A 25,403-nucleotide genomic window follows, 5' to 3' on the forward strand; every position below is an offset into this window, starting at 1 on the left:
GAAAAATGTCATGTGGTGTCAGGAGACACAGTCTCATTAAAAGCTGAAATTCCTGAAAAAAGAAATGTTGGCAAGACTAGTGCATAATAATCTTGTATTGTTATTTCTTTAAAAAAAAAAAAGCAGTGAAACAATTGTGTTCTAAAATAGAATTCATATTTAAAAATGCTTTTGTCCACCAAATCAAAGTCATGGTGTAACCAGCTTGTAGGTAGTTATTTTGTTGTTTATGTTGACCATAAAAACCATACAACACCTTTAGAACCTCAAGACTGAGCGTGAAGTTTAAAAAAAAAAATCTTTGACAACACCACCCCCCTTGAAATTGTTTTACAAATCAACCACTATATATATATATATACTGGCGGCCAAAAGTTTGGAATAATGTACAGATTTTGCTGTTTCGGAAGGAAATTGATACTTTAATTCACCAAAGTGGCATTCAACTGATCACAAAGTATAGTCAGGACATTACTGATATAAAAACAACAGCACCATCACTATTTGAAAAAAGTCATTTCTGATCAAATCTAGACCGCAGCCATCACTCCAACACCTTATCCTTGAGTAATCATGATAAATGGATCATTTGGTACTAGAAAATCACTTGCCATTATATCAAACACAGCTGAAAGATATTTGGTTCATTAAATGAAGCGTAACATTGTCTTTGTGTTTGTTTTTGAGTTGCCACAGTATGCAATAGACTGGCATGTCTTAAAGTTAATATTAGGTCAAAAATGGCAAAAAGAAACCGCTTTCTCTAGAAACACATCAGTCAATCATTGTTTTGAGGAATGAAAGCTGTACAATGCTTGAAACTGCCCAAAAACGGAAGATTTCATACAAAGGTGTACACTACAGTCTTCAAAGACAAAGGACAACTGGCTCTAACAAGGACAGAAACAGATGTGGAAGGCCAGATGTACAACTAAACAAGAGGATAAGTACATCAGAGTCTCTAGTTTGAGAAATAGACACCTCACATGTCCTCAGCTGACAGCTTCATTGAATTCTACCCGCTCAACACCAGTTTCATGTACAACAGTAAAGAGAAGACTCAGGGGTGCAGGCCTTATGGGAAGAATTGCAGAGAAAAAGCCACTTTTGAAACAGAAAAACAAAAAGAAAAGGTTCGAGTGGGCAAAGAAACACAGACATTGGACAACAGATAATTGGAAAAGAGTGTTCTGGATCTTAATCCCATTGAGCTTTTGTGGGATCAGCTAGACTGTAAGGTGTGTGAGAAGTGCCCAACAAGACAGTCACATCTATGGCAAGCAGGGGCGGACTGGGAAGAAAATTCAGCCCAGGATTTTACATAGAAACTGGCCCAAAAGTTGTTGAATGGGTTGCTTTTCTGTATATCGCTGCCCCATTCCACATATCGCGGCACCGTTTTGTGGTGCGTTCTGCATAACGCGGCGGCCCCATTTCACGGCCGGCCCACCGGGAAAAGTCCCGGTTCTCCCAATGGCCAGTCTGCGCCTGATGGCAAGTGCTACAGGAAGTGTGGGGTGAAATGTCACCTGAGTTTCTGGACAAACTGACAGCTAGAATAACAAGGATCTGCAAAGCTATCATTGCTGCCCGTGGAGGATTTTTTGATGAGAACTCTTTGAAGTAGTTTAAGAAGTTCTGAAATTTTTTTTTAAATTGTAATAGTAATTTTTCACGTTATTAATGTCCTGACTATACATTGTGATCAGTTGAATGTCACTTTGGTGAATAAAAGTACCAATTTCTTTCCATAAGAGCAAAATCTGTACATTATTCCAAACTTTTGGCTGCCAGTGTATATAACTAGTCCATGAAATAATCCATCTCTTTGTGACACATATGATCCATGCCCTCTTTTTTTATTCCAGCTGATGTCGATCCAGTTGCTGATGCTCATTAAACATTAACGGGGCATGTGTGATCACCAATTAACCTCCACATAGAGGCCAGGGTTTGAGAGAATCCGGGCCACCTGTGTCTGTCTTGTAGAAGGTCTATTTTCTCTGTGACAGCGTGTAATGATAGAGCTGTATGACAGGAGGTAGGAAGGAAGTTGTCCGCCATGCTGTTTAGTTACCATAGTGATAGTGATTAGACCAAGAGTATGTGGAGTCGTGCACCTACACAAATGCTTTATAACAAGATGCTTTTTTCATCCACAAGGTGATATGGGTAACTGTTTTTATTTTTAGAGGTTCAAAGTGGAAATGTGGTACATGTATCTGTGGCAGTGATTTTACAACAGTTAAGGGGTGTTGTTAGGTACAGTGCATCCGGAAAGTATTCACAGCGCTTCACTTTTTCCACAATTTGTTATGTTACAGCCTTATTCCAAAATGGATTAAATTCATTATTTTCCTCAAAATTCTACAAACAATACCCCATAATGACAACGTGAAAGAAGTTTGATTGAAATCTTTTATTAAATTTATTAAAAATAAAAATGAAAAAAAAAAAAAAAATCACGTACGTAAGTATTCACAGCCTTTGCTCAATACTTTGTTGAAGCACCTTTGGCACCAATTACAGCCTCAAGTCTTTTTGAGTATGATGCTACAAGCTTGGCACACCTATTTTTGGGCAGTTTCTCCCATTCTTTTTTGCAGGACCTCTCAAGCTCCATCAGGTTAGATGGGGAGCGTCGGTGCACAGCCATTTTCAGATCTCTCCAGAGATGTTCAATCGGGTTCAAGTCTGGGCTCTGGCTGGGCCACTCAAGGACATTCACAGAGTTGTCCCAGTAGCCACTCCTTTGTTATCTTGGCTGTGTGCTTAGGGTCGTTGTCCTGTTGGAAGATGAACCTTCGCCCCAGTCTGAGGTCCAGAGCGCTCTGGAGCAGGTTTTCATCAAGGATGTCTCTGTACATTGCTGCATTCATCTTTCCCTCGATCCTGACTAGTCTCCCAGTTCCTGCTGCTGAAAAACATCCCCACAGCATGATGCTGCCACCACCATGCTTCACTGTAGGGATGGTATTGGCCAGGTGATGAGCGGTGCCTGGTTTCCTCCAGACATGACGCTTGCCATTCAGGCCAAAGAGTTCAATCTTTGTTTCATCAGACCAGAGAATTTTGTTTCTCATTGTCTGAGAGTCCTTCAGGTGCCTTTTGGCAAACTCCAGGCGGGCTGTCATGTGCCTTTTACTGAGGAGTGGCTTCCGTCTGGCCACTCTACCATACAGGCCTGATTGGTGGAGTGCTGCAGAGATGGTTGTTCTTCTGGAAGGTTCTCCTCTCTCCACAGAGAAACGTTGGAGCTCTGTCAGAGTGACCATCGGGTTCTTGGTCACCTCCCTGACTAAGGCCCTTCTCCCCCGATCGCTCAGTTTGGCCGGGCGGCCAGCTCTAGGAAGAGTCCTGGTGGTTCCAAACTTCTTCCATTTATGGATGATGGAGGCCACTGTGCTCATTGGGACCTTCAATGCTGCAGACATTTTTCTGTACCCTTCCCCAGATCTGTGCCTCGATACAATCCTGTCTCGGAGGTCTACAGACAATTCCTTGGACTTCATGTCTTGGTTTGTGCTCTGACATGCACTGTTAACTGTGGGACCTTATATAGACAGGTGTGTGCCTTTCCAAATCATGTCCAATCAACTGAATTTACCACAGGTGGACTCCAATCAAGTTGTAGAAACATCTCAAGGATGATCAGTGGAAACAGGATGCACCTGAGCTCAATTTTGAGTGTCATGGCAAAGGCTGTGAATACTTATGTACATGTGATTTTTTTTTTTTTTTTTTTTTTCGTTTTTTTATTTTTAATAAATTTGCAATGATTTCAAACAAACTTCTTTCACGTTGTCATTATGGGGTATTGTTTGTAGAATTTTTCGGAAAATAATGAATTTAATCCATTTTGGAATAAGGCTGTAACATAACAAAATGTGGAAAAAGTGAAGTGCTGTGAATACTTTCCGGATGCACTGTATGATGTGAAGCGGATGCCTAAAACTGCCTTAAGCATGGCAAAACAACTGTAATGCATGACCTCACATGGCCTATTGGTTGCATAAAAATACAACAACAGCAATATGATTAAATACACCAATGTTCATTAAATAAGCTAATTTATTTGGGTTGTTGACGTGAAATATGTTTTGAAAGTTGACATGTTCTGTGGCGTGACATGCTATATTTTTATATATATATTCCTCCTCTATTTTAAACAACTTTTTGCTGGTTATTGTATAATCATTATGCATGCAGCTGTAATAACGGTAAGTGTATTATTTGAAAGACTACATGTAATATTTACTTATAAAAAATATTTGTTCACACCACAGGAGCCAATCAACAGCATTTGTGCCATTATGTTGATTACCACAACAAATTATTTCAACTTGTTCTTCGTTTATATATGTTTATTTTTTAAAAGCAAAAATCTGGGTTACAGTAAGGCACTTACAATGGAAGTGAATGGGGTCAGTCCATAAACATTAAAATACTCACTGTTTCAAAAGTATAGCTACAAGACATAAACATGATATGTGTTAACAATATTTTTGTGTAATAACATCATTAACTAAACTTATCTGTGTAAAGTTATATCCAGTGTTACAACTTTGTTGTCATGATGACATTACGCTGTTAAACCATGTAATCTGGTAAACAGTGTAACATGGGTAAATCTCTGACTTTATCACACTGAAATCATTTTAAGTATAATAATTATACTTATAATTAAAATAAATAATTAAGTATAATATTTACACCTTGTGGCTGTACTTTTGAAACAGTGTGTATTTTAACATTTATGGACTGGCTCCATTCACTTCCATTGTCAGTGATTTACTGTTACCGCAATATTTGCCTTATATATATATATATATATATATATATATATATATATATATATATATATATATATATTTATATATTTATAAATGAAGGACGAGTTGCCACAAATTCTATTGCTTGAGCTTAACTTGTATTGAACCTGGAGCATTCCTTTAAAATGAACTACTTCATAATTAACATTTACTTAATAATAACAATTCTTCTGACAAATAATATTGTTCATTTGCATAACTAAAGCTCTGTAATTTTCCTAAAATGTTCCAAGTGACTTTTAGTGGCTATAAGAGAAACGGTTTGCAACTCTCTGCTATTCAATGGCAATTTTTTCTGTAATAGCATTATTTCTTTATTTATATTCTTTTTTCCCCAGTCATGACCCATGACATGCTGTTATAAATAAAACCGCCATGGCCTTGACCATGCATCATTACCTTCTATACTTGCACAGTGTTGAAAGTAAACATAAACATTGGTAATGCATTGTTACAGTGAACAGTGTCCTCTAGTGTTAGTTTTTTTTTCATGACTGCTCTAAAGTGTTTAAGAATAGTGTGTTATTACTCGACCTATTCTTTCTTTTTATTATGAATGTGTTCACAATAGCGTAATACCAACTGCTTTTATAAAGAATGTAGTATGCAGTATGTATACTGTACATATCATTCACATTTTTTGTATGTATGGAAAATCCTCATGACCTGCTATGTTTGCTAAAATGTGGAACAGCTATTTCAGCCATGATTTTTAACATCTCTTGACTCATTCTTTAATAATTGTATTGCCAAAGTTAAGCCACTTTTACATTAAATTGGATAAAAAATGTTAAATAACCATATTTATTGTCAAGATGATAACTGGTTGCCACTACCTAATTTAAATGTGATGTTACAACAATGTAGCATTCTACTGTTTATAATGTATAATGCACTTTTTTTTCACATGTATGGAATGGCATACTACTGTTCTTCTACATACTTCTTTTTTTTCTTTTTTGGTTGAAATGGTTTGAGTAAACTATTAGTATGACCCAGCAAGACAGCCATGTTATTCACAATTATACGCATTATTTAAATATGTAATGAGGTGATGTGACAATGTAGCATACTGCTGTTTTAAATGTTTGTTGCATACTGTTTCACTTACCATTTCTTTTTAAATAGTAGGCAATATACACTATATAGTAGTAGATACTATGCAGTATGCTTATAAGCGGTGTTCTAGTATTCCATTCCGAGCACAGCCATTGTTTTATGAGTGTGTTGTGTTTTTTCAGGAGCTGTCAGAGTATGACGAGTCTCTTCAGTAACACAGTGTCTCCAGTGAAGGAGGGCAGCTCGTCTCTGCCACGCCGCACCAGTGCGCTCAGCAAACCCCCGTTACGAGCTCTATACGACCTGCTCGTCGCTCCAATGGAGGGGGTACGACTGCAGTCCAATGTCCTGTTCTGTGTAGTAGTAGATGAAAGCAAAAAGCCATGAAAAGACTGTGTTATGGTGAATTTGACCACAGTTAAGGGGCGTAAATGGCCCCAAAACACCCTTGCTTTTATCAATAAATTCTAATGTATTTCTTTTAGTTGTTAATGAGGATATGAAAGGGTTTTTTTATGTCTCTCTCTCTGTAGGGTCTGATGCACTCCAGTGGTCCGGTGGGCCGACACAGGCAGTTGGTTCTGGTTCTCGAGGGGGAGTTGTATCTTATTCCGTTTGCTCTGCTGAAGGGCAGCTCGTCTAATGAGTATCTGTATGAACGCTTCAGTCTTATTGCCGTACCATCCATCGGCAGTCTGGGAACCACAGCTAAAGTGAGCACACCTACTGGCACACTGATAAATGTGACATACACCACACTCTCAAGATGAACTGACATTTTTGATGTATGTTTCACAGGCTGACCTTATTTTTCTCTTGACTGAAAGCGAAATACTGCATAAAGTGACAAATTAACTATCTGTCTGTCTGTCTGTCGTTCTAGCTATCTGTCTGTCTGTCTGTCTATCTATATTTCTGTCTGTCTGTCTATCTATCTATCTCTGTGTCTGTCTGTCTGTCTGTTGTTCAAGCTATCTGTCTTGTCTGTCTGTCTATCTATCTATCTCTGTGTCTGTCTGTCATTCTAGCTATCTGTCTGTCTGTCTGTTTGTCTGTATCTGTCTGTCGTACTAGCTATCTGTCTTCCTGTCTGTCTGTCTTTTTGTCTATCTATCCTTCTGTCTGTCTGTCTGTCTGTCTGTCTATCTATCTGTCTGTCTGTCTGTCTGTCTATCTATCATTCTACCTGTCTATCTATCTATCTGTCTATCTATCTAGCTATCTATTGGTTAGTACACAGTATCACAGTTAAAACTGCTCTTGATAAAGACCACACAATAATCTTCTGCTCTCTTTGTTGTCTCAGGTTCATCCTCGCCGGACCGGTCCGGTTCTGTGTAACGGGGGTAGTTCTATGGCTGCAGTCGTTGGAAATCCTCGTCTCCCGCCGTCAGTGATGGACCGCTGGCTCTGGGGTCCGATGCCCACCGCTGAAGAGGAGGCCCACATGGTGGCCGATCTGCTGGGCTGTCAACCGCTGGCCGGCCCAGCGGCCACCAAAGAGCGGGTCATGAGCGCGCTCACGCAGGCCGAGTGTGCCCACTTTGCCACGCACATCTCCTGGAAGCTGGCAGCGTTGGTGCTTACGCCCAGCCAGGACGGGAGCTCTGGACCGGTGGCGGCCGCACCCAGTGGAGGAGCAGGAGGTGGGGAGAGCGGCAGCAGCAAATCAAACTACACCATCCCAGAGAGTCTGCGCGTGCCAGATGATGCCAGTGACGCAGAAAGTATCTGTGACAGCCCGCCGCTGCAGGAGTTCCTGCTCACTGCGGCTGATATCCTCGATCTCAGGCTGCCGACAAAGCTAGTCGTGCTGGGGTGAGTGAACGTCTTTCTTGCAGGGTTGAGCAAAATTTTTAAATTAAGCATTGTCTCCATTTTAATTCAAGCCACGCCCCCACATGATGTAAAATTGTAATTTGAAGTGAGTTGTACAACGCAATTTTTGCCACAAAACAACATAAATGATTGTCAAAGTACATCCAAAAAAGTGTTGACTTATGCCTTTTGATTTAATTAAATAACTTCTCTAAGCTAAACTTAATTCAATTGAATTTGAGTTCAAAAGACATTTTCAGTTCAGTTCTGATTGGAGCACAACCCTGCTTAACCAAATCTGTGCATCAGCATTTTCAGACATAACTTCAGTTTAACAGGCCGCTACGACTGCAGCCACATCCTCACTAGTTTTACAGTCTATTTAAAATAATAGCTTCTCTATTCCAGTGAATTACTGCTCCATGATGCTAATAGTGTTTATGTTTCATACCTCTGCAGGTCGTACCAAGAGTCTGACAGTAAAGTGACTGCGGACGGGGTGGTCGGTCTAACGCGGGCGTTTCTGGCTGCTGGAGCGCAGTGTGTGCTGGTCTCGCTGTGGCCGGTGCCTGTCGCCGCATCCAAGATGTTTGTCCACGCTTTCTACAGCGCTCTACTCAATGGCACCAAAGCCAGCGCGGCCCTAGCGGACGCCATGAAGAGTGTTCAGAGCAGCAAACAGTTCTCACACCCCTCTAACTGGGCAGGTCAGTCGACTGTATGCTTTTCAAAGGCATACTATCATACTGCACATTCTAATTGTGTAATATTCAGTATGCTGTGCACAGTATTGGAATTTTCTGTATGCATGGAAGATGGCAAACTACATGTGCAGTACAAGTAGAGCAAACTGCAAGGAATACAGTATCCGAGTGCAATGCTCGACTTGACCTTCCATTTCCAGTATGACGAGTGAACTGAAAGTGATACCAGCTGAGATTTTTTGCGATTCTTCTTGAATTATTATTTGACTGGACTGCCAGTATTTCTTTATCACAGTGATTTAAACATGCAACGTGATGAGGTCATTTGGCAACAATGTTGCAAACGACTGTTTGAAATGTACAGTTTCACATACTGTTTTTGAACAATAGTATGCAGTATACAGGATACACTTCATAGTATGCAGTAAGCAGCACACTGGCATTCCATTCTAAACACAGCCATTGTCTTGCATGCATACTTGCCCAAATCAGCAGAACATTTTCTTTCTGTCTTTTGCATACTGCTATACTGTACATTAAAATATACTGTATGTATATATATTTGAATAATCTCTTCAGGCTTCATGCTGATTGGCTGTGATGTGAAGCTGAACAGCCCCTCGTCTCTGATTGGTCAGGCGCTGGCTGAGATCCTGCAGTATCCAGATAAAGCCAGAGATGCCTTGAGGGTTCTGCTGCACCTGGTGAGAACCGCACAATATATTTACCATGACGACCCAAGAGGTTTACAGTACATAGATGATGAGAAATATAAAATATTAATATATCAGTGTCAGAAATCAACTTTTACATTAAGGGGCAATATTTGCCCCCTGGGTTGATTTTCAGAGGCACTTTTGACCTTTATGGAGGGAAATTTTTTCTACTCTTTTAAAAGAAATGGCGTTTCATCCGTTTATGTCAATTACTTCAATTTAACCGATTTATTAATACAAATAACACAAATTATTAATACAAATTGAGAATTTATAACCTCTTACCCGAAGAATTAAATAATATGTTATTATTATATATTATTATACATTTTATACATATCATATTTTATGCCACAATATGTATAACTAAGACTATGATAGAAAATTAATGTTACAAATAATAATAATAATAATAATAATAAACATTTAATTACGAGGGCATTGTAAACATAATATTGTCAAAGAATGTAATAGTAAGGTTAACCAGGTCAAGTACTGGGCTAAACCAAGATCTAACTGCCTTATATTGTTCTGCTCACTAAGGAGCCCCTTTAAGTTTTTTTTTTTTTCCTGAAATAGTTTTGTGTTCCCTTGCAACAAATTAACCATGGTTTTACTACAGTTACCATAGTCGAACTTTGATATTTGTAGTAAAACCATATTAACCGCAATATTTCCCATGATTTAACTATAGTAACCATATTTTAACCATTCATAGTCAAACTATAGTAATAATTTAGGAAAACAGAAACTATGTGGTAATAAAATCATAATTTTGTGGTTACAATGGTTTTACTACTAATACCATAGTTCAACTATAGTTACTGTAGTAAAACCATGTTTAATTATATCTAAATCATGGTTACTACCAAAAAACAAAACAAAAACAAAAAACACAGTTACTGTAGTCATGGTTACTACAATATTACTACAGTTAAATCATGGTTTATGCAAAAAAAAAAAAAAAAGAAATACTATAGTAAGTTTTATATATATATATATATATAAAAACACAGTTACTATAGTAATGTATATAATATATATATAAAAAAATAAACAAAAACATGGTTACAATAGTCATGGTTACTACAATATTACTACAGTAAAACCATAGTTTCCACCAAAATATATATATAAAAAATAAATGACAAAAACATGGTTACAGTAGTCATGGTTACTACAGTAGTACTACAGTACAACCATAGTTTCCACCAAAATATATATATAAAAAAATAAATTACAAGAACACTGTTACAGTAGTCATGGTTACTACAATAGTACTACAGTAAAACCATAGTTTCCACCAAAATATATATATAAAAAATAAATGACAAAAACATGGTTACAATAGTCATGGTTACTACAATAGTACTACAGTAAAACCATAGTTTCCACCAAAATATATATATAAAAAAATAAATTACAAGAACACTGTTACAGTAGTCATGGTTACTACAATAGTACTACAGTAAAACCATAGTTTCCACCAAAATATATATATAAAAAATAAATGACAAAAACATGGTTACAATAGTCATGGTTACTACAATAGTACTACAGTAAAACCATAGTTTCCACCAAAATATATATATAAAAAAGTAAATTACAAGAACACTGTTACAGTAGTCATGGTTACTACAATAGTACTACAGTAAAACCATAGTTTCCACCAAAATATATATATAAAAAAATAAATTACAAGAACACTGTTACAGTAGTCATGGTTACTACAATAGTACTACAGTAAAACCATAGTTTCCACCAAAATATATATATAAAAAATAAATGACAAAAACATGGTTACAATAGTCATGGTTACTACAATAGTACTACAGTAAAACCATAGTTTCCACCAAAATATATATATAAAAAAGTAAATTACAAGAACACTGTTACAGTAGTCATGGTTACTACAGTAGTACTACAGTACAACCATAGTTTCCACCAAAATATATATATAAAAAAATAAATTACAAGAACACTGTTACAGTAGTCATGGTTACTACAATAGTACTACAGTAAAACCATAGTTTCCACCAAAATATATATATAAAAAATAAATGACAAAAACATGGTTACAATAGTCATGGTTACTACAATAGTACTACAGTAAAACCATAGTTTCCACCAAAATATATATATAAAAAAGTAAATTACAAGAACACTGTTACAGTAGTCATGGTTACTACAATATCGCTACAGTAAAACCATAGTTTCCACCAAAAAACAAAACAAAACAAAAAACATGGTTACTATAGTCATTGTTTCCACCAAAAACTTTACTACAGTCTACAATATTATTAAAGTAAAAGAGCACACAGCTATTTCAGAAAAAAATCCCTCGCTGTCCTCTAAGGGACTCAATAGCACTCCGACTGAAGAGGCAATAACTTATATATATATATATATATATATATATATATATATAAGCCTATCTTAATTAGACATCTTGAGGTCGGGCTGCCTCGAGTGACCTGCTGAGGATGATGATTCGTGCTGCTCTTGAATGCTTATTGCGACAAAATAGTCATAGGAAAAAAAATAAACGCAAGCAGAGAATATTGTATACAAAGAATGCAGTTTGATTGAAGACTAAGTTTACATTTTGCCTTTGTCTGAAAACTGAAAACATTCTCAGTTTATATTTTGACTTGTTTCTTGAAATGTTACATTCAAAACAATCGGTACAAATCGAATCTGATATAAGAGAAGCTCATTCCCATTGGCATGTGTGTTCATGCGAAAACTTGCAATGTTTTAGTGCTGAAATCAATGCAAGGTCTCAAGTCAGTGTTATGCAAAAGAAAGAAATCATATAGATTTGGAACAACATGGCAGTGAGTAAATGATGACAGAATTTTCATTTTTGGGTGAACTATTCCTTTAAAATGAAAAGCACACTACACATACACAAACATAAGGACATATGTCTCACCTCTGCGTCTCAATGGCTCCCCTAGGTGGAGAAGTCTCTTCAGCGCATTCAGAACGGCCAGAGGAACTCGATGTACACGTCTCAGCAGAGTGTGGAGAATAAGGTGGGGGGCGTGCCGGGCTGGCAGGCATTGCTGACCGCTGTGGGCTTCAGATTGGACTCGGCTGGAACGGGTCTCCCCGCGGCTGTGTTCTTCCCCACAACAGACCCCGGAGACAGACTGCAACAGTGCAGCACCACCCTACAGTCACTGCTGGGTACGACACGCTGCCTGATGCATGTTGCACACATATATAGCAAGAGCTGACTGAAAATGACATTTAAAATCTGACTGTCTGCTACCCTGGCTGCTACCTTGAACACTTCTGAGAAATAATTAGTCACCGCATTTGATAAAGTATTGAGATTTATGGCATTGAATATTCGAAAGATATTCAATATTTTGTTCGAGACACTTAGTAGCAAGCAAACAAGTGACTGGTCACTTCACATGTTAATGAAACTGCAATGTACTGAGAAATTAAGTTTCAAGACATCAAGTGTAATTTGTTGTGTTTATCCTCAGGTTTGCCTCCACCCGCTCTGCAAGCGCTGTGTAAGCTGATCACTGCCTCAGAAACCGGAGAACAACTCATCAACCGGGTGAGACATCACATATCAAACACTCTCCATTACATTCAATAAGCAAACTGTCTTCGCTTATGCGTCTGTTTTATGCTTGCTTGTGCTGATATTTTTGCTAATGTTTACTACTTAACAACGTTGAATCCTAAATCCTCTTTCCTTCTCTTTTCCTAACCGTACCATTAAAGGCTGTTAAAAATGTAGTGGGAATGGTAAGTGCTTTTGCTTTTAACTAATTATAAGTATCTGCTTTCAACTTATTCAACTAACACACTGCTGTAAACTTCAAGTCAACATGAAACGGCACTCGCAACCCATTTTACATTTGTAATGTGACATATTTCCAGAGAAAAATATGTAAGCCAGGACTTTATTTTATCCAGCGGGAATTAATAGGAATTAAAAAAGTGGGTGACTGGCAGTTGGAGGGATGGGGTGAAAAATAAGAGGGATTGGTGATTTCAGCGGAAAAAGAAAGTTGTTTCAGAGGCGGAGCAAGTTAATAAAATGCTAATTAAATTTTCATCATGGCTTCAATTAAGTAAGGAACAAAGGGGGCAAATTTAAATTAACAATGTTCATTAACTGTGTTGTTTTTATGATACAAGTTGTTGAAGTTAATAGAATGATTATTCTAAAAAGCCTGGTGTATATCATCCATTACTGAAAATTGTTCTGTGTTTTGCAGCTTCATCAGGTTTTGGTTCAGCTACAGTCAGGAGAGAAGGAGCAGGATTTCTCTCTCGCTCCCATCCAGGTGTCCATTAGTGTTCATCTCTGGAGACTGCCAGGCTGTCATGAGTTCCTGGCTGCTCTGGGTGAGAGCCCTTACAACATCCAAACACTTGCTTTAGATGCCTGACTCCTGCTCATGGGTCTGTTTCTGTCTTTCTGTGTGTGTCTCTCTCAGGGTTCGACCTGTGTGAGGTCGGTCAGGAGGAAGTGGTTTTGAAGACCGGCAAGCAGGCGAACCGTCGCATCATGCACTTTGCCCTGCAGTCACTGCTGGCTCTGTTTGGTGAGTGTCACTTCACGGTCACATGACACCTTTTTGACATTTCATTGCAAAAGTATTCAAAATTAATTTAGAGGAAGTGCATGATATGTCGATGACCATATCGGTATTGATTGTACGTTCCAAATTCTTTTTAATAATTAATTTATTCGGGGCCTGGGTAGCTCAGCAAGTAAAGACGCTGACTACCATATCTGGAGTCGCAAGTTTGAATCCAGGGCGTGCTGAGTGACTCCAGTCAGGCTTCCTAAGCAACCAATTGGCCTGGTTGCTAGGGTAGGTAGAGTCACGTTGGGTTAACCTCCTCGTGGTCGCTATAATGTGGTTCTCGCTCTCGGTGGGGCGCGTAGTGAGTTGTGCGTGGATGCCGCAGAGAATAGCGTGAGCCTTCACACGCGCTACGTCTCTGCGGTAACGCGCTCAACAATCCACATGATAAGATGCGCGGATTGACGGTCTTAGATGCGGAGGCAACTGAGATTCGTCCTCCGCCACCCGGAGTGAGGCGAGTCACTACGCCACCACGAGGCCCTAGAGCGCATTGGGAATTGGCCATTCCAAATTGGGGAGAAAAGGGGAGAAAATCCCAAAAATAAATAAATAAATAAATATATTTATTTAAATATACTGTATATTTATAATAATTATTTATTATTTTACCAACTCTTTTTCTATGACAGGTATCAAAAAGTACTAAACAAAGGGGGCCTGGGTAGCTCAGTGGTAAAAGACGCTGACTATCACCCCTGGAGTTCGCTAGTTAGAATCCCAGGGCATGCTGAGTGACTCCAGCCAGGTCTCCTAAGCAACCAAATTGGCCTGGTTGCTAGGGAGGGTAGAGTCACATGGGGTAACCTCCTCGTGGTCGCTATAATGTGGTTCGTTCTCGGTGGGGTGCATGGTGAGTTGCACGCGGATGCTATGTCTTCGTGGCAACACGCTCAACAAGCCACGTGATAAGATGCTGGGGTTGATGGTCTCAGACGTGGAGGCAACTGGGATTCGTCCTCCGCCGCCCGGATTGAGGCGAATCACTATGCCACCACGAGGACTTAAAAAGCGCACTGGGAATTGGGCATTCCAAATTGGGTGAAAAAGGGGAAAAAATAATAATAATAATAATAATTTTAAAAAGTACTAAACAGTTATTTTTATCCATCATTTTTACTGTACATTACAATAGTGTGATGCTTGATTTAGTGTTAATAGTGTGAATACTGTTTAAAAAAACAGTCAAAATATCTGCATCATATCGGTTATCAGTAGTAGCATAAAAATAATTAGTGGCTGTCAGTGTTGGCCAAAATACCTATATTATTGCATCCTTAAAATATAGATATCCAGATGTGGATATAATATTAATACTATTTAAAAACACACACACACACACACACACACACACACACACACACGGGCAAAATATCTGCATCATATCAGTTGACGGTCATAGAATACAAATAATTATCAGCTATTATCAGTATTGGCCAAAATTTCTATATTGGTGTGTCCTTAAAATACAGATTGTCAGATGTGGCAAGTAACATTCTGTTAAAAACAATCATTGAAAATATCGGCATCTTATCAGTTATTATTTGAGTTAATTTGTGCCCTAAAAGGGCACTTTGAAAATGTGGCACCAGTACCCGCTTTGGTAGCACCCATGCAATTACCAATAATATTACGTTATGTGCATTGAAATACACATTTGACAGTACAGCATTGATTTTGAGGTTGGGATGCAGATGAAAATTATGATATTAACAACAGTAACATCTGAACACCTAATTTTTATGTCTAAATTGAAATATTCTGACAGTGTGACTAAGTTGGGTCCTCTTTACAGATTCCTTTCATCAGGCTCCTACTGATAAAACTACAGTCATGTCTTGGAATTTCTGAAGGCAAACAAAACAACTTACATTTTCCTACAATCAGAGAGCATTACAAGAGAACACATTTTATACAGTTGGATAGCTTGGTCCATAATAATTATGAAAATGTACCATAGACCTTCCATAATATCCATAGTTTTAACAATGATATTTGTAATAGTTCATGATAACCATAGGTAAAACCATGCATGGCACCTCACTACCATACTTAGTAACAATGGTTTCTATATAAAAAACTATGGCATTTTTATAATGATAAAACAGCAGTCTAAATACATTTAGAAAGCTTTTTTGCCGCAACTACCATAGGTAATACAGTACAGTTAGTGTTACTGCAGTAAATTCATGGTAAAGTTTTGTAAGCGTTGTGATCTGAGAATTGAAAAGCCTTCTAATTGATGTTTTCTCCTGTTTTCTTTGTCAGTGCAGTTTAGAATGTGGGGGCTGTTTGTTTTAAACTAGTTTCATCACCGTGACATAAGAGTTTTGCACAGACAATTCTGCACGCACTCAAACGTGATTCGCGATCCCTGCCGTGCATCTCTCCGATTCACAAACGCATTTAAAATAGTCTGTTGTTCGGTTTAGACCAGTCCGCAAATTACCGCACCTGCTCTGCGCTCGTGCTGCTCTGATTAAGCCGTGTTGATAATTGACACGTGTAGCGCTGTTTCATTCCGTGTTTGAAGTGAGCAAAATGAACTCTAAAACATACAGATGACAGGGTAAGGATCATTTATATTCACGAGGAAAGCGCTAACTGACGCCTGTTTCACATCGCAAGCGTGATCGGCGCGTGAGCAGAACATATTTTTTTCGCCGCCCCTGTTAACAGGTTACAGCATTCACATCGGAAGCGTCAGCAGCGCATCAGAGCGTAGCATGAGCATCGCGTGAGCTGCAGTGCAGCGGGGGATTCGGCTTAGAGTCGATAGGCTCGTTTGAGATGCCAAATGCCTCGCATTGAATGTAGGCGAGAGTAGGCGGCTGCAGTCAGGGGAGGAGTAAAATAAGCACTGTCAAGTCAGACAATTCTCACATCTCGTAGTGGATTTATATACATAAAAACGTGATATTAGAGATAAAAAAAATCAAACATTTTAGAAGAGAATGAAACATCACGATTGTTTAAGCCAATGAGCATTAAGCTGTGTCCTCAGCCATTAATTTCCCATTGTGCTTGCAGTTCGCGCAGCTCAAAAAAAGCAACTGCGCCGCCTGACTGCTACATCTGCGGCAGCCTCACTCTCACGGGAGTATTTTTGACATACATCGTCTTGACATCTCAGCAAGTCAGACAGATTTCTAACCGGCATACACCTGCTGCTGATCACCGTTGATCGGTTCAGCGTAGAACTTGCTCATCTAAAACGAGCCTTATTTTTGCAGCGCCGCTCATGCTCAATTAAAGTGACCGTGCACTGTTACTGAAAAGTACACAATGCACAGAATAAGCATATATTAGTAGTCTATTGTGTCTTTATACTGTATTAATTAGAGCACATCTGAAAAACAAATGAAAAAATAAAATAAGAAATTCCAGGTGTTTTAACTATTTAAACCAATTTAAAATATTTTAATTATACTGTAAATCTTAATCAGAAGTGCGGTTTATCATTTAAAACTACAGTAAACTACAACTTAAGAGCCTGAAAATATTAGAAAAATTCTATTAAACATAGAACAGGTCTATAGGCTTCAGCAATACCCAATCACAGCCGAGTTTGCTTGTAAACACATGCACGTGACAGACCGTGACGTCGGTAAATTCAGAACTTACCTCATTCATGTTCAACAATGAATGATAGAAGACTGATTGTGGAGGTGGAGAAGCACAAAGTGCTCTATTGTTTACCTTTTAGATGCAAATGTGGTCCTCCTCCTCATGTAAATAAGATTTCACGACTATAAAGTTTGTAATACTTATCAGTGACCCACTCCAGATAGCCATTTTATAAGTTACGGCCTTTATTAAAATAAATACTCACCGTAGTAACATAGAAATCACAGTATTTTTCTGTATAGAGCCGCTGCTGTGACGCTATAAAAACGCTTCCAGTGTGAAAGCCCTGTGGAGTCTGCAGCTGCAGTTATGCTGTAGTTAAACTGACGCTCTGCTCACGTCTTTCTCAAGCTTGCGATGTGAAACGGGCGTGATTGTTCAGTGAAACGTTGCTCGCAGGCCACTTGAAATGAAGCGAGTTTAACGCGTGTTGTTATGTGGTGACATCACTGTAAGTAAGTGCGTGTTTGTGTGTGTGGTGGGGTCCCTTTCGCAGTGTAGAAAGCACAAACTGCATATGGGGAACACTGTAAATATCAGTTATTAGTAGGGGTGGGCGATATGACCAAAATCCTATATCACGATAATGATATATATCACGATATAGTTGAATTTTTCTGAAAAATCAATAAAATATTATTATATATTAAGCCATGTCATAATGTGAAATCTTGAGTAATCCAATCAGTGAATTAAATACTTTATAAATGAAAACATAATTTTATCTTTATTTTAAACTTGACAAACATAGTCGAAGTAAAATAAATATAAAATAAAATAAAATAAATGCCACATTTCAGTCTGATGATGTGCACCAATTTTCTTCTTCTTTTTCTTTTTATTATTATTGTTGTTGTTGTTGTTGTTGTTGTTGCTTCTGTTGTTATTATTATGATTATTGTTATAACTATCCTCAAGAAACTTAACATCTTTTCAAAGCAATGTAAAAAGTAAAATAACATAAATTAAAATAAATAATACTCTTAATTATGCTCTTTGTGTTTTTAGTAATCTCTATAAAGAAAATATAAAATATCTATGGCTGGATTGTTTCCTGATATCGACATCGATAGAAACCAGAATGAGTAACAGGTGTGATCAGCGCTTGGTCACAGGAGCACAAATGAAGGGAATGGGATGACTTCAAGACTCGTGCGCACTTGAGTGTTTCAGACTGCGTGCGCAACACTCTCACAAAACACAGCTGCGCGTGTTTGGATGGGGAGGCGTTTTTGGAGCGCGGGATGAAGCTCATTGAATTTGCTTTGACGGTGGCTCAAGCGAAATTTCATTAGTTTTTCATCTAATTACACATGCAGCTGTCAGTGAAAAACTGCGTTTCATTATTTCTATCAGTCTCACGTGAAGCCCTGACCATTGATATATATACGCACACATGGATATATCGACATACACAGTGTACAAACCTTGCAAATCGCTGTTTTCTGTTCAGTATCGCGTTTTCTAAAGCCAAACCAATTCCATACCATGGAGGATGCACTTTTTCCTTCATAATCTCCTCTCATCTTCTCATTCAAATGAATTTGAGCAACGAGCAGTCGATCCGCCTTCCTCCATTTATCCGACAGAGTGTGTAATGCGTATGTGTTATGTGCTGTACACTTTTCTCGTGTGGCAATTTTGCATTACCGCAATAGAGACGATATTAGTATCAACAAAAATGTCTACATCGGTGTATACTCTTAAAAAAATTATATCCAGATTAAACAAATAAATAAATACTGTTTAAAAACAGAATCAATTATAAGATTGGTCATTAGTCATACAGTAGCATACATATAATTATTGGCTATAAGGATTGACCAAAATGTATATTTTGGTGCATATTTTAAAATATCGGCATCACATCGGTTATTGGTCATAAAAAATCAGCGTCTTATCAGCGTTGCCCAAAATTTCTACATTGTCATTCAAATATAGATATCCAAATGTGACAAAAATAGTGGCATCATATCGGCTATTGGTCTTAAAAATAATTATTGTCTCTCAGTATTGCCTAAACTTTCTACATTGTCCTCAAAATATAGATATCTAGATAAGTCAAATATCACATTAAAAATGCATAACATTGTACTAAATCTATTTAAATGCTCCCTTTTAGACTCTACGGAGCTGCCAAAGCGTCTGAGCTTGGACAGTTCATCTTCTCTGGAGTCTTTGGCGTCAGCACAGTCTGTGTCCCACCCGCTGCCTTTGGGTTATCCCAACCCCCCCTTCTCTCCTCCCTGCCCGGACAGCCTGGCCTCGGACGCCATCTCCGTCTACAGCCTGAGTTCCATCGCCTCTTCCATGAGCTTCCTGTCCCGGCCTGAAGGCACCTCTGATTTTATCAGCCAGCGCTCACGGCAACAAGAACTAGAGCGCCACCGGGGTGGAGCGGGGCTGTTTGCGTCGCATCGGCACACATCGGTTCCTCGCAGTCATTCGTCCCCACACGGAGCCATTGGAGGACACGATGATGAAGAGTATGAAGGTTATAGTATAATCAGCAGCGAGCCACTTGGTAGCCAATGTGACACGCTCCCACGGCCCGCAAACCACAGACACCACAGAGGCGCCGCACGTGGCGGGGCGGGCAGGGGTTACGCGGTCTCCGTGTCTTCGAGAGGTAGCGTTAGCACCCCAACATCACCTGTCAAAACGACCCTGGTGCCGAGTCCAAACTCGCCATTCCAGAAGGTCGGAAAGGTGAGCAGCTCGGACACGGGCGAGTCCGATCAGTCCAGTACGGAGACAGACAGCACTGTAAAATCCCAAGAGGAACGAACGCCCGGAGCGCCGCTAGACCCACAGGAACTCGCACAGAAGATTCTAGAGGAAACGCAAAGCCACATGCGTGCCGTTGAGACTCTGCAGAGAAGCACTGGGCATGCCCCAACTGGTGATTCGTTGAGCAGTGGAGGTCCGCCAACCCCGACAGGAGGGTCTGCGTTCCGTTCCTCGGAGACGAGCGCGTTCAGTCGCCCCAACAGCAGAGCTAGTATCAAAGCTCAGTCTTCACCTCTTCAGTCACGCCCTAAGCCGCCATCCCGTACGTCCTCCTTACAGAAAGTCAGCTCTGGCTACAACAGCCCTGCTACATCCGAGACATCTTTAAAAGAAGGCAGCCAACCGTCGCCAACTTCCGACAGTCACGCCCAGTTTAAACTCAAGTACCCAAGCTCACCCTATAGTGGCCACATCTCCCGGTCACCTAGCAACATCTCGCCTAGCTCAGGCCACCAGTCGCCTTCCGGCAGCGCACCCTCCCCAGCCCTGTCATACTCCTCGACCGGCTCGACACGCTCCAGCCCGGCGGACGCTCCAGATATAGACCGACTCAAACTGGCTGCTATCGATGAAAAAGTCCAAGCGATCCACAATCTCAAGACTTTCTGGGCCAATGCTACCCAACAGCAACACTCTGGACCGATGCGGGCGCTCCGTGGTGGCAAACTAAGCACCGCCAAGCGAGATGTTCTGGGCCTTCTTAATCTCTCGCCCCGCCATGGCGTAACAGGACAGGATACGCCCCAGGAGCTAGAGCATAGCACCAGAAATCCGCCCAATGGCCATCGCAAGATCGACCCAAAGCGAGTTGCACCTTCTCCAACGGCTTCCACTGGAAGTAGCCCGGGTTCTCATTCCATTAGATTGCCCACTGGGAATGGGTACAAATTCCTGTCGCCCGGAAGGTTTTTTCCATCATCGAAATGTTGAAACATTTGCTTTTGCATCCTTTTTAAGACTGTCTCGATGAACGAGTGTTTTGAGTATTTATAACTCTGAAAACAGTGGAAAGGACAGTCTTGGTTAGGAAATGCACATTTCCGAAAGTCTCAAACTGCCTACTGTTGTACTCCATGTAGAGAGCATATAATCCGTATGCTTCCACAGACACTGTAAAGGACCGTTTATACATCCAGACTGATTGAGACGTGCACAGGTCATGTCATACAAAAATAAAAGAGATGTTACCAAAATGGTATTCCAAGAAGAAGACGCTCGCTGTTTGTGTTAGTGAAGATGACTGCTTTTATTTCATTTGATTTTTTGATTTTTTGTTTTTATTTTTATTATTATAATTATTGTTGTTATTGTTATTATTATTATGGATGGTAATTATTACAGTTATTTGTTTTGTAAATAAATCAACGTTTTGCAATCAGTATTATACATTTTTATATTGTTAAAGAAGCAAACCATGCACAAAAGATGAAAAAAAACATTTTCATATTTTTATTGAGATGGTGACCTGCACCTGACCTGACTTCTATGTGAATTGAGTGTCAGTATTAAAGCATGGGTTCTCTTGCTCTCCAGTGATTCAGTGTCTTTCTAACAGAGATTTGCATATGTGGACTCTCATCCAGACGTATCTCATTCATTTCTCAGTAAAATGAACTCAATAAAAAGTTTAATTTACTCTCTTGCACTTGTCTTATTTTCATTTTGTATTACCGTATTTCAAACTTGAGAGTATCTGCTTTACAATAATATCTTCAAAATTAAAACATAATAAGCACTTATCACTAAATCTCACGAAGAAATGCCCAGGTCATATTTCACCTCAAAAAAAAAAGAAGAAAAAAAAAAAAGATATATATATATATATATATATATATATTGCCAAAAGTATTCACTCATCTGCCTTTAGACGCATATGAACTTAACTGACATCCCATTCTTAATCCATAGGGTTTAATATGACGTCGACCCACCCTTTGCAGCTATAACAGCTTCAACTCTTCTGGGAAGGCTTTCCACAAGGTTTAGGAGTGTGTTTATGGGAATTTTTGACTATTCTTCCAGAAGCGCATTTGTGAGGTCAGACACTGATGTTGGACGAGAAGGCCTGGCTCGCAGTCTTCGCTCTAATTCATCCCAAAGGTGCTCTATCGGGTTGAGGTCAGGACTCTGTGCAGGCCAGTCAAGTTCTTCCACACCAAACTCGCTCATCCATGTCTTTATGGACCTTGCTTTGTGCACTGGTGCGCAGTCATGTTGGAACAGGAAGGGGCCATCCCCAAACTGTTCCCACAAAGTTGGGAGCATGGAATTGTCCAAAATCTCTTGGTATGCTGAAGCATTCAGAGTTCCTTTCACTGGAACTAAGGGGCCAAGCCCAGCTCCTGAAAAACAACCCCACACCATAATCCCCCCTCCACCAAACTTCACAGTTGGCACAATGCAGTCAGACAAGTACCGTTCTCCTGGCAACCGCCAAACCCAGACTCGTCCATCAGATTGCCAGATGGAGAAGTGTGATTCGTCACTCCAGAGAATGCGTCTCCACTGCTCTAGAGTCCAGTGGCGACGTGCTTTACACCACTGCATCCGACGCTTTGCAATGCACTTGGTGATGTATGGCTTGGATGCAGCTGCTCGGCCATGGAAACCCATTCCATGAAGCTCTCTACGCACTGTTCTTGAGCTAATCTGAAGGCCACATTAACTTTGGAGGTCTGTAGCGATTGACTCTGCAGAAAGTTGGCGACCTCTGCGCACTATGCGCCTCAGCATCCGCTGACCCCGCTCTGTCATTTTACGTGGCCTACCACTTCATGGCTGAGTTGCTGTCATTCCCAATCGCTTCCACTTTGTTATAATACCACTGACAGTTGACTGTGGAATATTTAGGAAGCGAGGAAATTTCACGACTGGACTTGTTGCACAGGTGGCATCCTATCACAGTACCACGCTGGAATTCACTGAGCTCCTGAGAGTGGCCCATTCTTTCACAAATGTTTGTAGAAGCAGTCTGCATGCCTAGGTGCTTCATTTTATACACCTGTGGCCATGGAAGTGATTGGAACACCTGAATTCAATTATTTGGATGGGTGAGCGAATACTTTTGGCAATATAGTGTGTATATATATATATATACAGGTGCATCTCAATAAATTAGAATGTCGTGGAAAAGTTCATTTATTTCAGTAATTCAACTCAAATTGTGAAACTCGTGTATTAAATAAATTCAGTGCACACAGACTGAAGTAGTTTAAGTCTTTGGTTCTATTAATTGTGATGATTTTGCTCACATTTAACAAAAACCCACCAATTCACTATCTCAAAAAATTAGAATATATCATAAGACCAATAAAAAAAACATTTTCAGTGAATTGTTGGCCTTCTGGAAAGTATGTTCATTTACTGTATATGTACTCAATACTTGGTAGGGGCTCCTTTTGCTTTAATTACTGCCTCAATTCGGCGTGGCATGAAGGTGATCAGTTTGTGGCACTGCTGAGGTGGTATGGAAGCCCAGGTTTCTTTGACAGTGGCCTTCAGCTCATCTGCATTTTTTGGTCTCTTGTTTCTCATTTTCCTCTTGACAATACCCCATAGATTCTCTATGGGGTTCAGGTCTGGTGAGTTTGCTGGCCAGTTAAGCACACCAACACCATGGTCATTTAACCAACTTTTGGTACTTTTGGCAGTGTGGGCAGGTGCCAAATCCTGCTGGAAAATGAAATCAGCATCTTTAAAAAGCTGGTCAGCAGAAGGAAGCATGAAGTGCTCCAAAATGTCTTGGTAAACGGGTGCAGTGACTTTGGTTTTCAAAAAACACAATGGACCAACACCAGCAGATGACATTGCACCCCAAATCATCACAGACTGTGGAAACTTAACACTGGACTTCAAGCAACTTGGGCTATGAGCTTCTCCACCCTTCCTCCAGACTCTAGGACCTTGGTTTCCAAATGAAATACAAAACTTGCTCTCATCTGAAAAGAGGACTTTGGACCACTGGGCAACAGTCCAGTTCTTCTTCTCCTTAGCCCAGGTAAGACGCCTCTGACGTTGTCTGTGGTTCAGGAGTGGCTTAACAAGAGGAATACGACAACTGTAGCCAAATTCCTTGACACGTCTGTGTGTGGTGGCTCTTGATGCCTTGACCCCAGCCTCAGTCCATTCCTTGTGAAGTTCACCCAAATTCTTGAATCGATTTTGCTTGACAATCCTCATAAGGCTGCGGTTCTCTCGGTTGGTTGTGCATCTTTTTCTTCCACACTTTTTCCTTCCACTCAACTTTCTGTTAACATGCTTGGATACAGCACTCTGTGAACAGCCAGCTTCTTTGGCAATGAATGTTTGTGGCTTACCCTCCTTGTGAAGGGTGTCATTGATTGTCTTCTGGACAACTGTCAGATCAGCAGTCTTCCCCATGATTGTGTAGCCTAGTGAACCAAACTGAGAGACCATTTTTAAGGCTCAGGAAACCTTTGCAGGTGTTTTGAGTTGATTAGCTGATTGGCATGTCACCATATTCTAATTTTTTGAGATAGTGAATTGGTGGGTTTTTGTTAAATGTGAGCCAAAATCATCACAATTAAAAGAACCAAAGACTTAAACTACTTCAGTCTGTGTGCATTGAATTTATTTAATACACGAGTTTCACAATTTGAGTTGAATTACTGAAATAAATGAACTTTTCCACGACATTCTAATTTATTGAGATGCACCTGTATATATATTAAGAAGAAGCCATTTCTTAGAAGCATCAAAATTTTTTTTTACATTGTGACTATATATATATATATATATATATATATATATATATATATATATATATATGGATTAGCCTGTAGACTATAAATAAAGCAAATAATTATAATTAAATATTATGATGCTATTAGAAATACAAATATATTATGTGCTTTGGTAACAGATGGGGACCAGGTTGGCTGTAGCAATCCAAACGTTATTATAGTGACATTATCGCATAAAGTAGTGTAATAATTAAAGACAATACAGTGGGATTTCATAGTTTTGATGACTAATATTCTAAAATGTGGAGGGAGTATGAGTAGATTTTTCAAAACTTTTGACTGAAACTGTTTATCAAAGTACAATGGTATTACTATCTGATACCGTTACCATGGTACTCACACAGCACTTCTGTAAGAGTAAAATAAAAGTTTCGCTTCGCATGAAGTGTAATCAATGTACATTGGACTTTATCACAGTTGAAATGAGATTGAAGCAAATCACAGGCTGACGGAGAGCGGAGTCACGTGGCTT

General features: G+C 39.5%; 1 protein-coding gene across 1 annotated transcript in view; it reads left to right on the top strand.

Annotated features, from left to right (window-relative positions):
- The window catches only part of LOC127432555 (tetratricopeptide repeat protein 28-like), a 369,621-nt gene extending 347,848 nt beyond the window's left edge, over nucleotides 1–21,773 (top strand). The window contains exons 14-24 of the mRNA XM_051683773.1: nucleotides 6,074–6,218; nucleotides 6,425–6,604; nucleotides 7,198–7,709; nucleotides 8,169–8,416; nucleotides 8,993–9,117; nucleotides 12,090–12,321; nucleotides 12,630–12,706; nucleotides 12,877–12,900; nucleotides 13,377–13,506; nucleotides 13,599–13,706; nucleotides 19,501–21,773. Of these exons, the coding sequence (XP_051539733.1) occupies nucleotides 6,074–6,218; nucleotides 6,425–6,604; nucleotides 7,198–7,709; nucleotides 8,169–8,416; nucleotides 8,993–9,117; nucleotides 12,090–12,321; nucleotides 12,630–12,706; nucleotides 12,877–12,900; nucleotides 13,377–13,506; nucleotides 13,599–13,706; nucleotides 19,501–21,098 (3,379 nt within the window). The 3' untranslated portion in view covers nucleotides 21,099–21,773. The remainder of the gene's footprint in view (nucleotides 1–6,073; nucleotides 6,219–6,424; nucleotides 6,605–7,197; nucleotides 7,710–8,168; nucleotides 8,417–8,992; nucleotides 9,118–12,089; nucleotides 12,322–12,629; nucleotides 12,707–12,876; nucleotides 12,901–13,376; nucleotides 13,507–13,598; nucleotides 13,707–19,500) is intronic.
- The last annotated feature ends 3,630 nt before the right edge of the window (nucleotides 21,774–25,403 follow it).

The sequence above is a fragment of the Myxocyprinus asiaticus genome, chromosome 42, assembly GCF_019703515.2.
Source record: "Myxocyprinus asiaticus isolate MX2 ecotype Aquarium Trade chromosome 42, UBuf_Myxa_2, whole genome shotgun sequence".
In the NCBI taxonomy this organism is placed as follows: Eukaryota; Metazoa; Chordata; class Actinopteri; order Cypriniformes; family Catostomidae; genus Myxocyprinus; species Myxocyprinus asiaticus.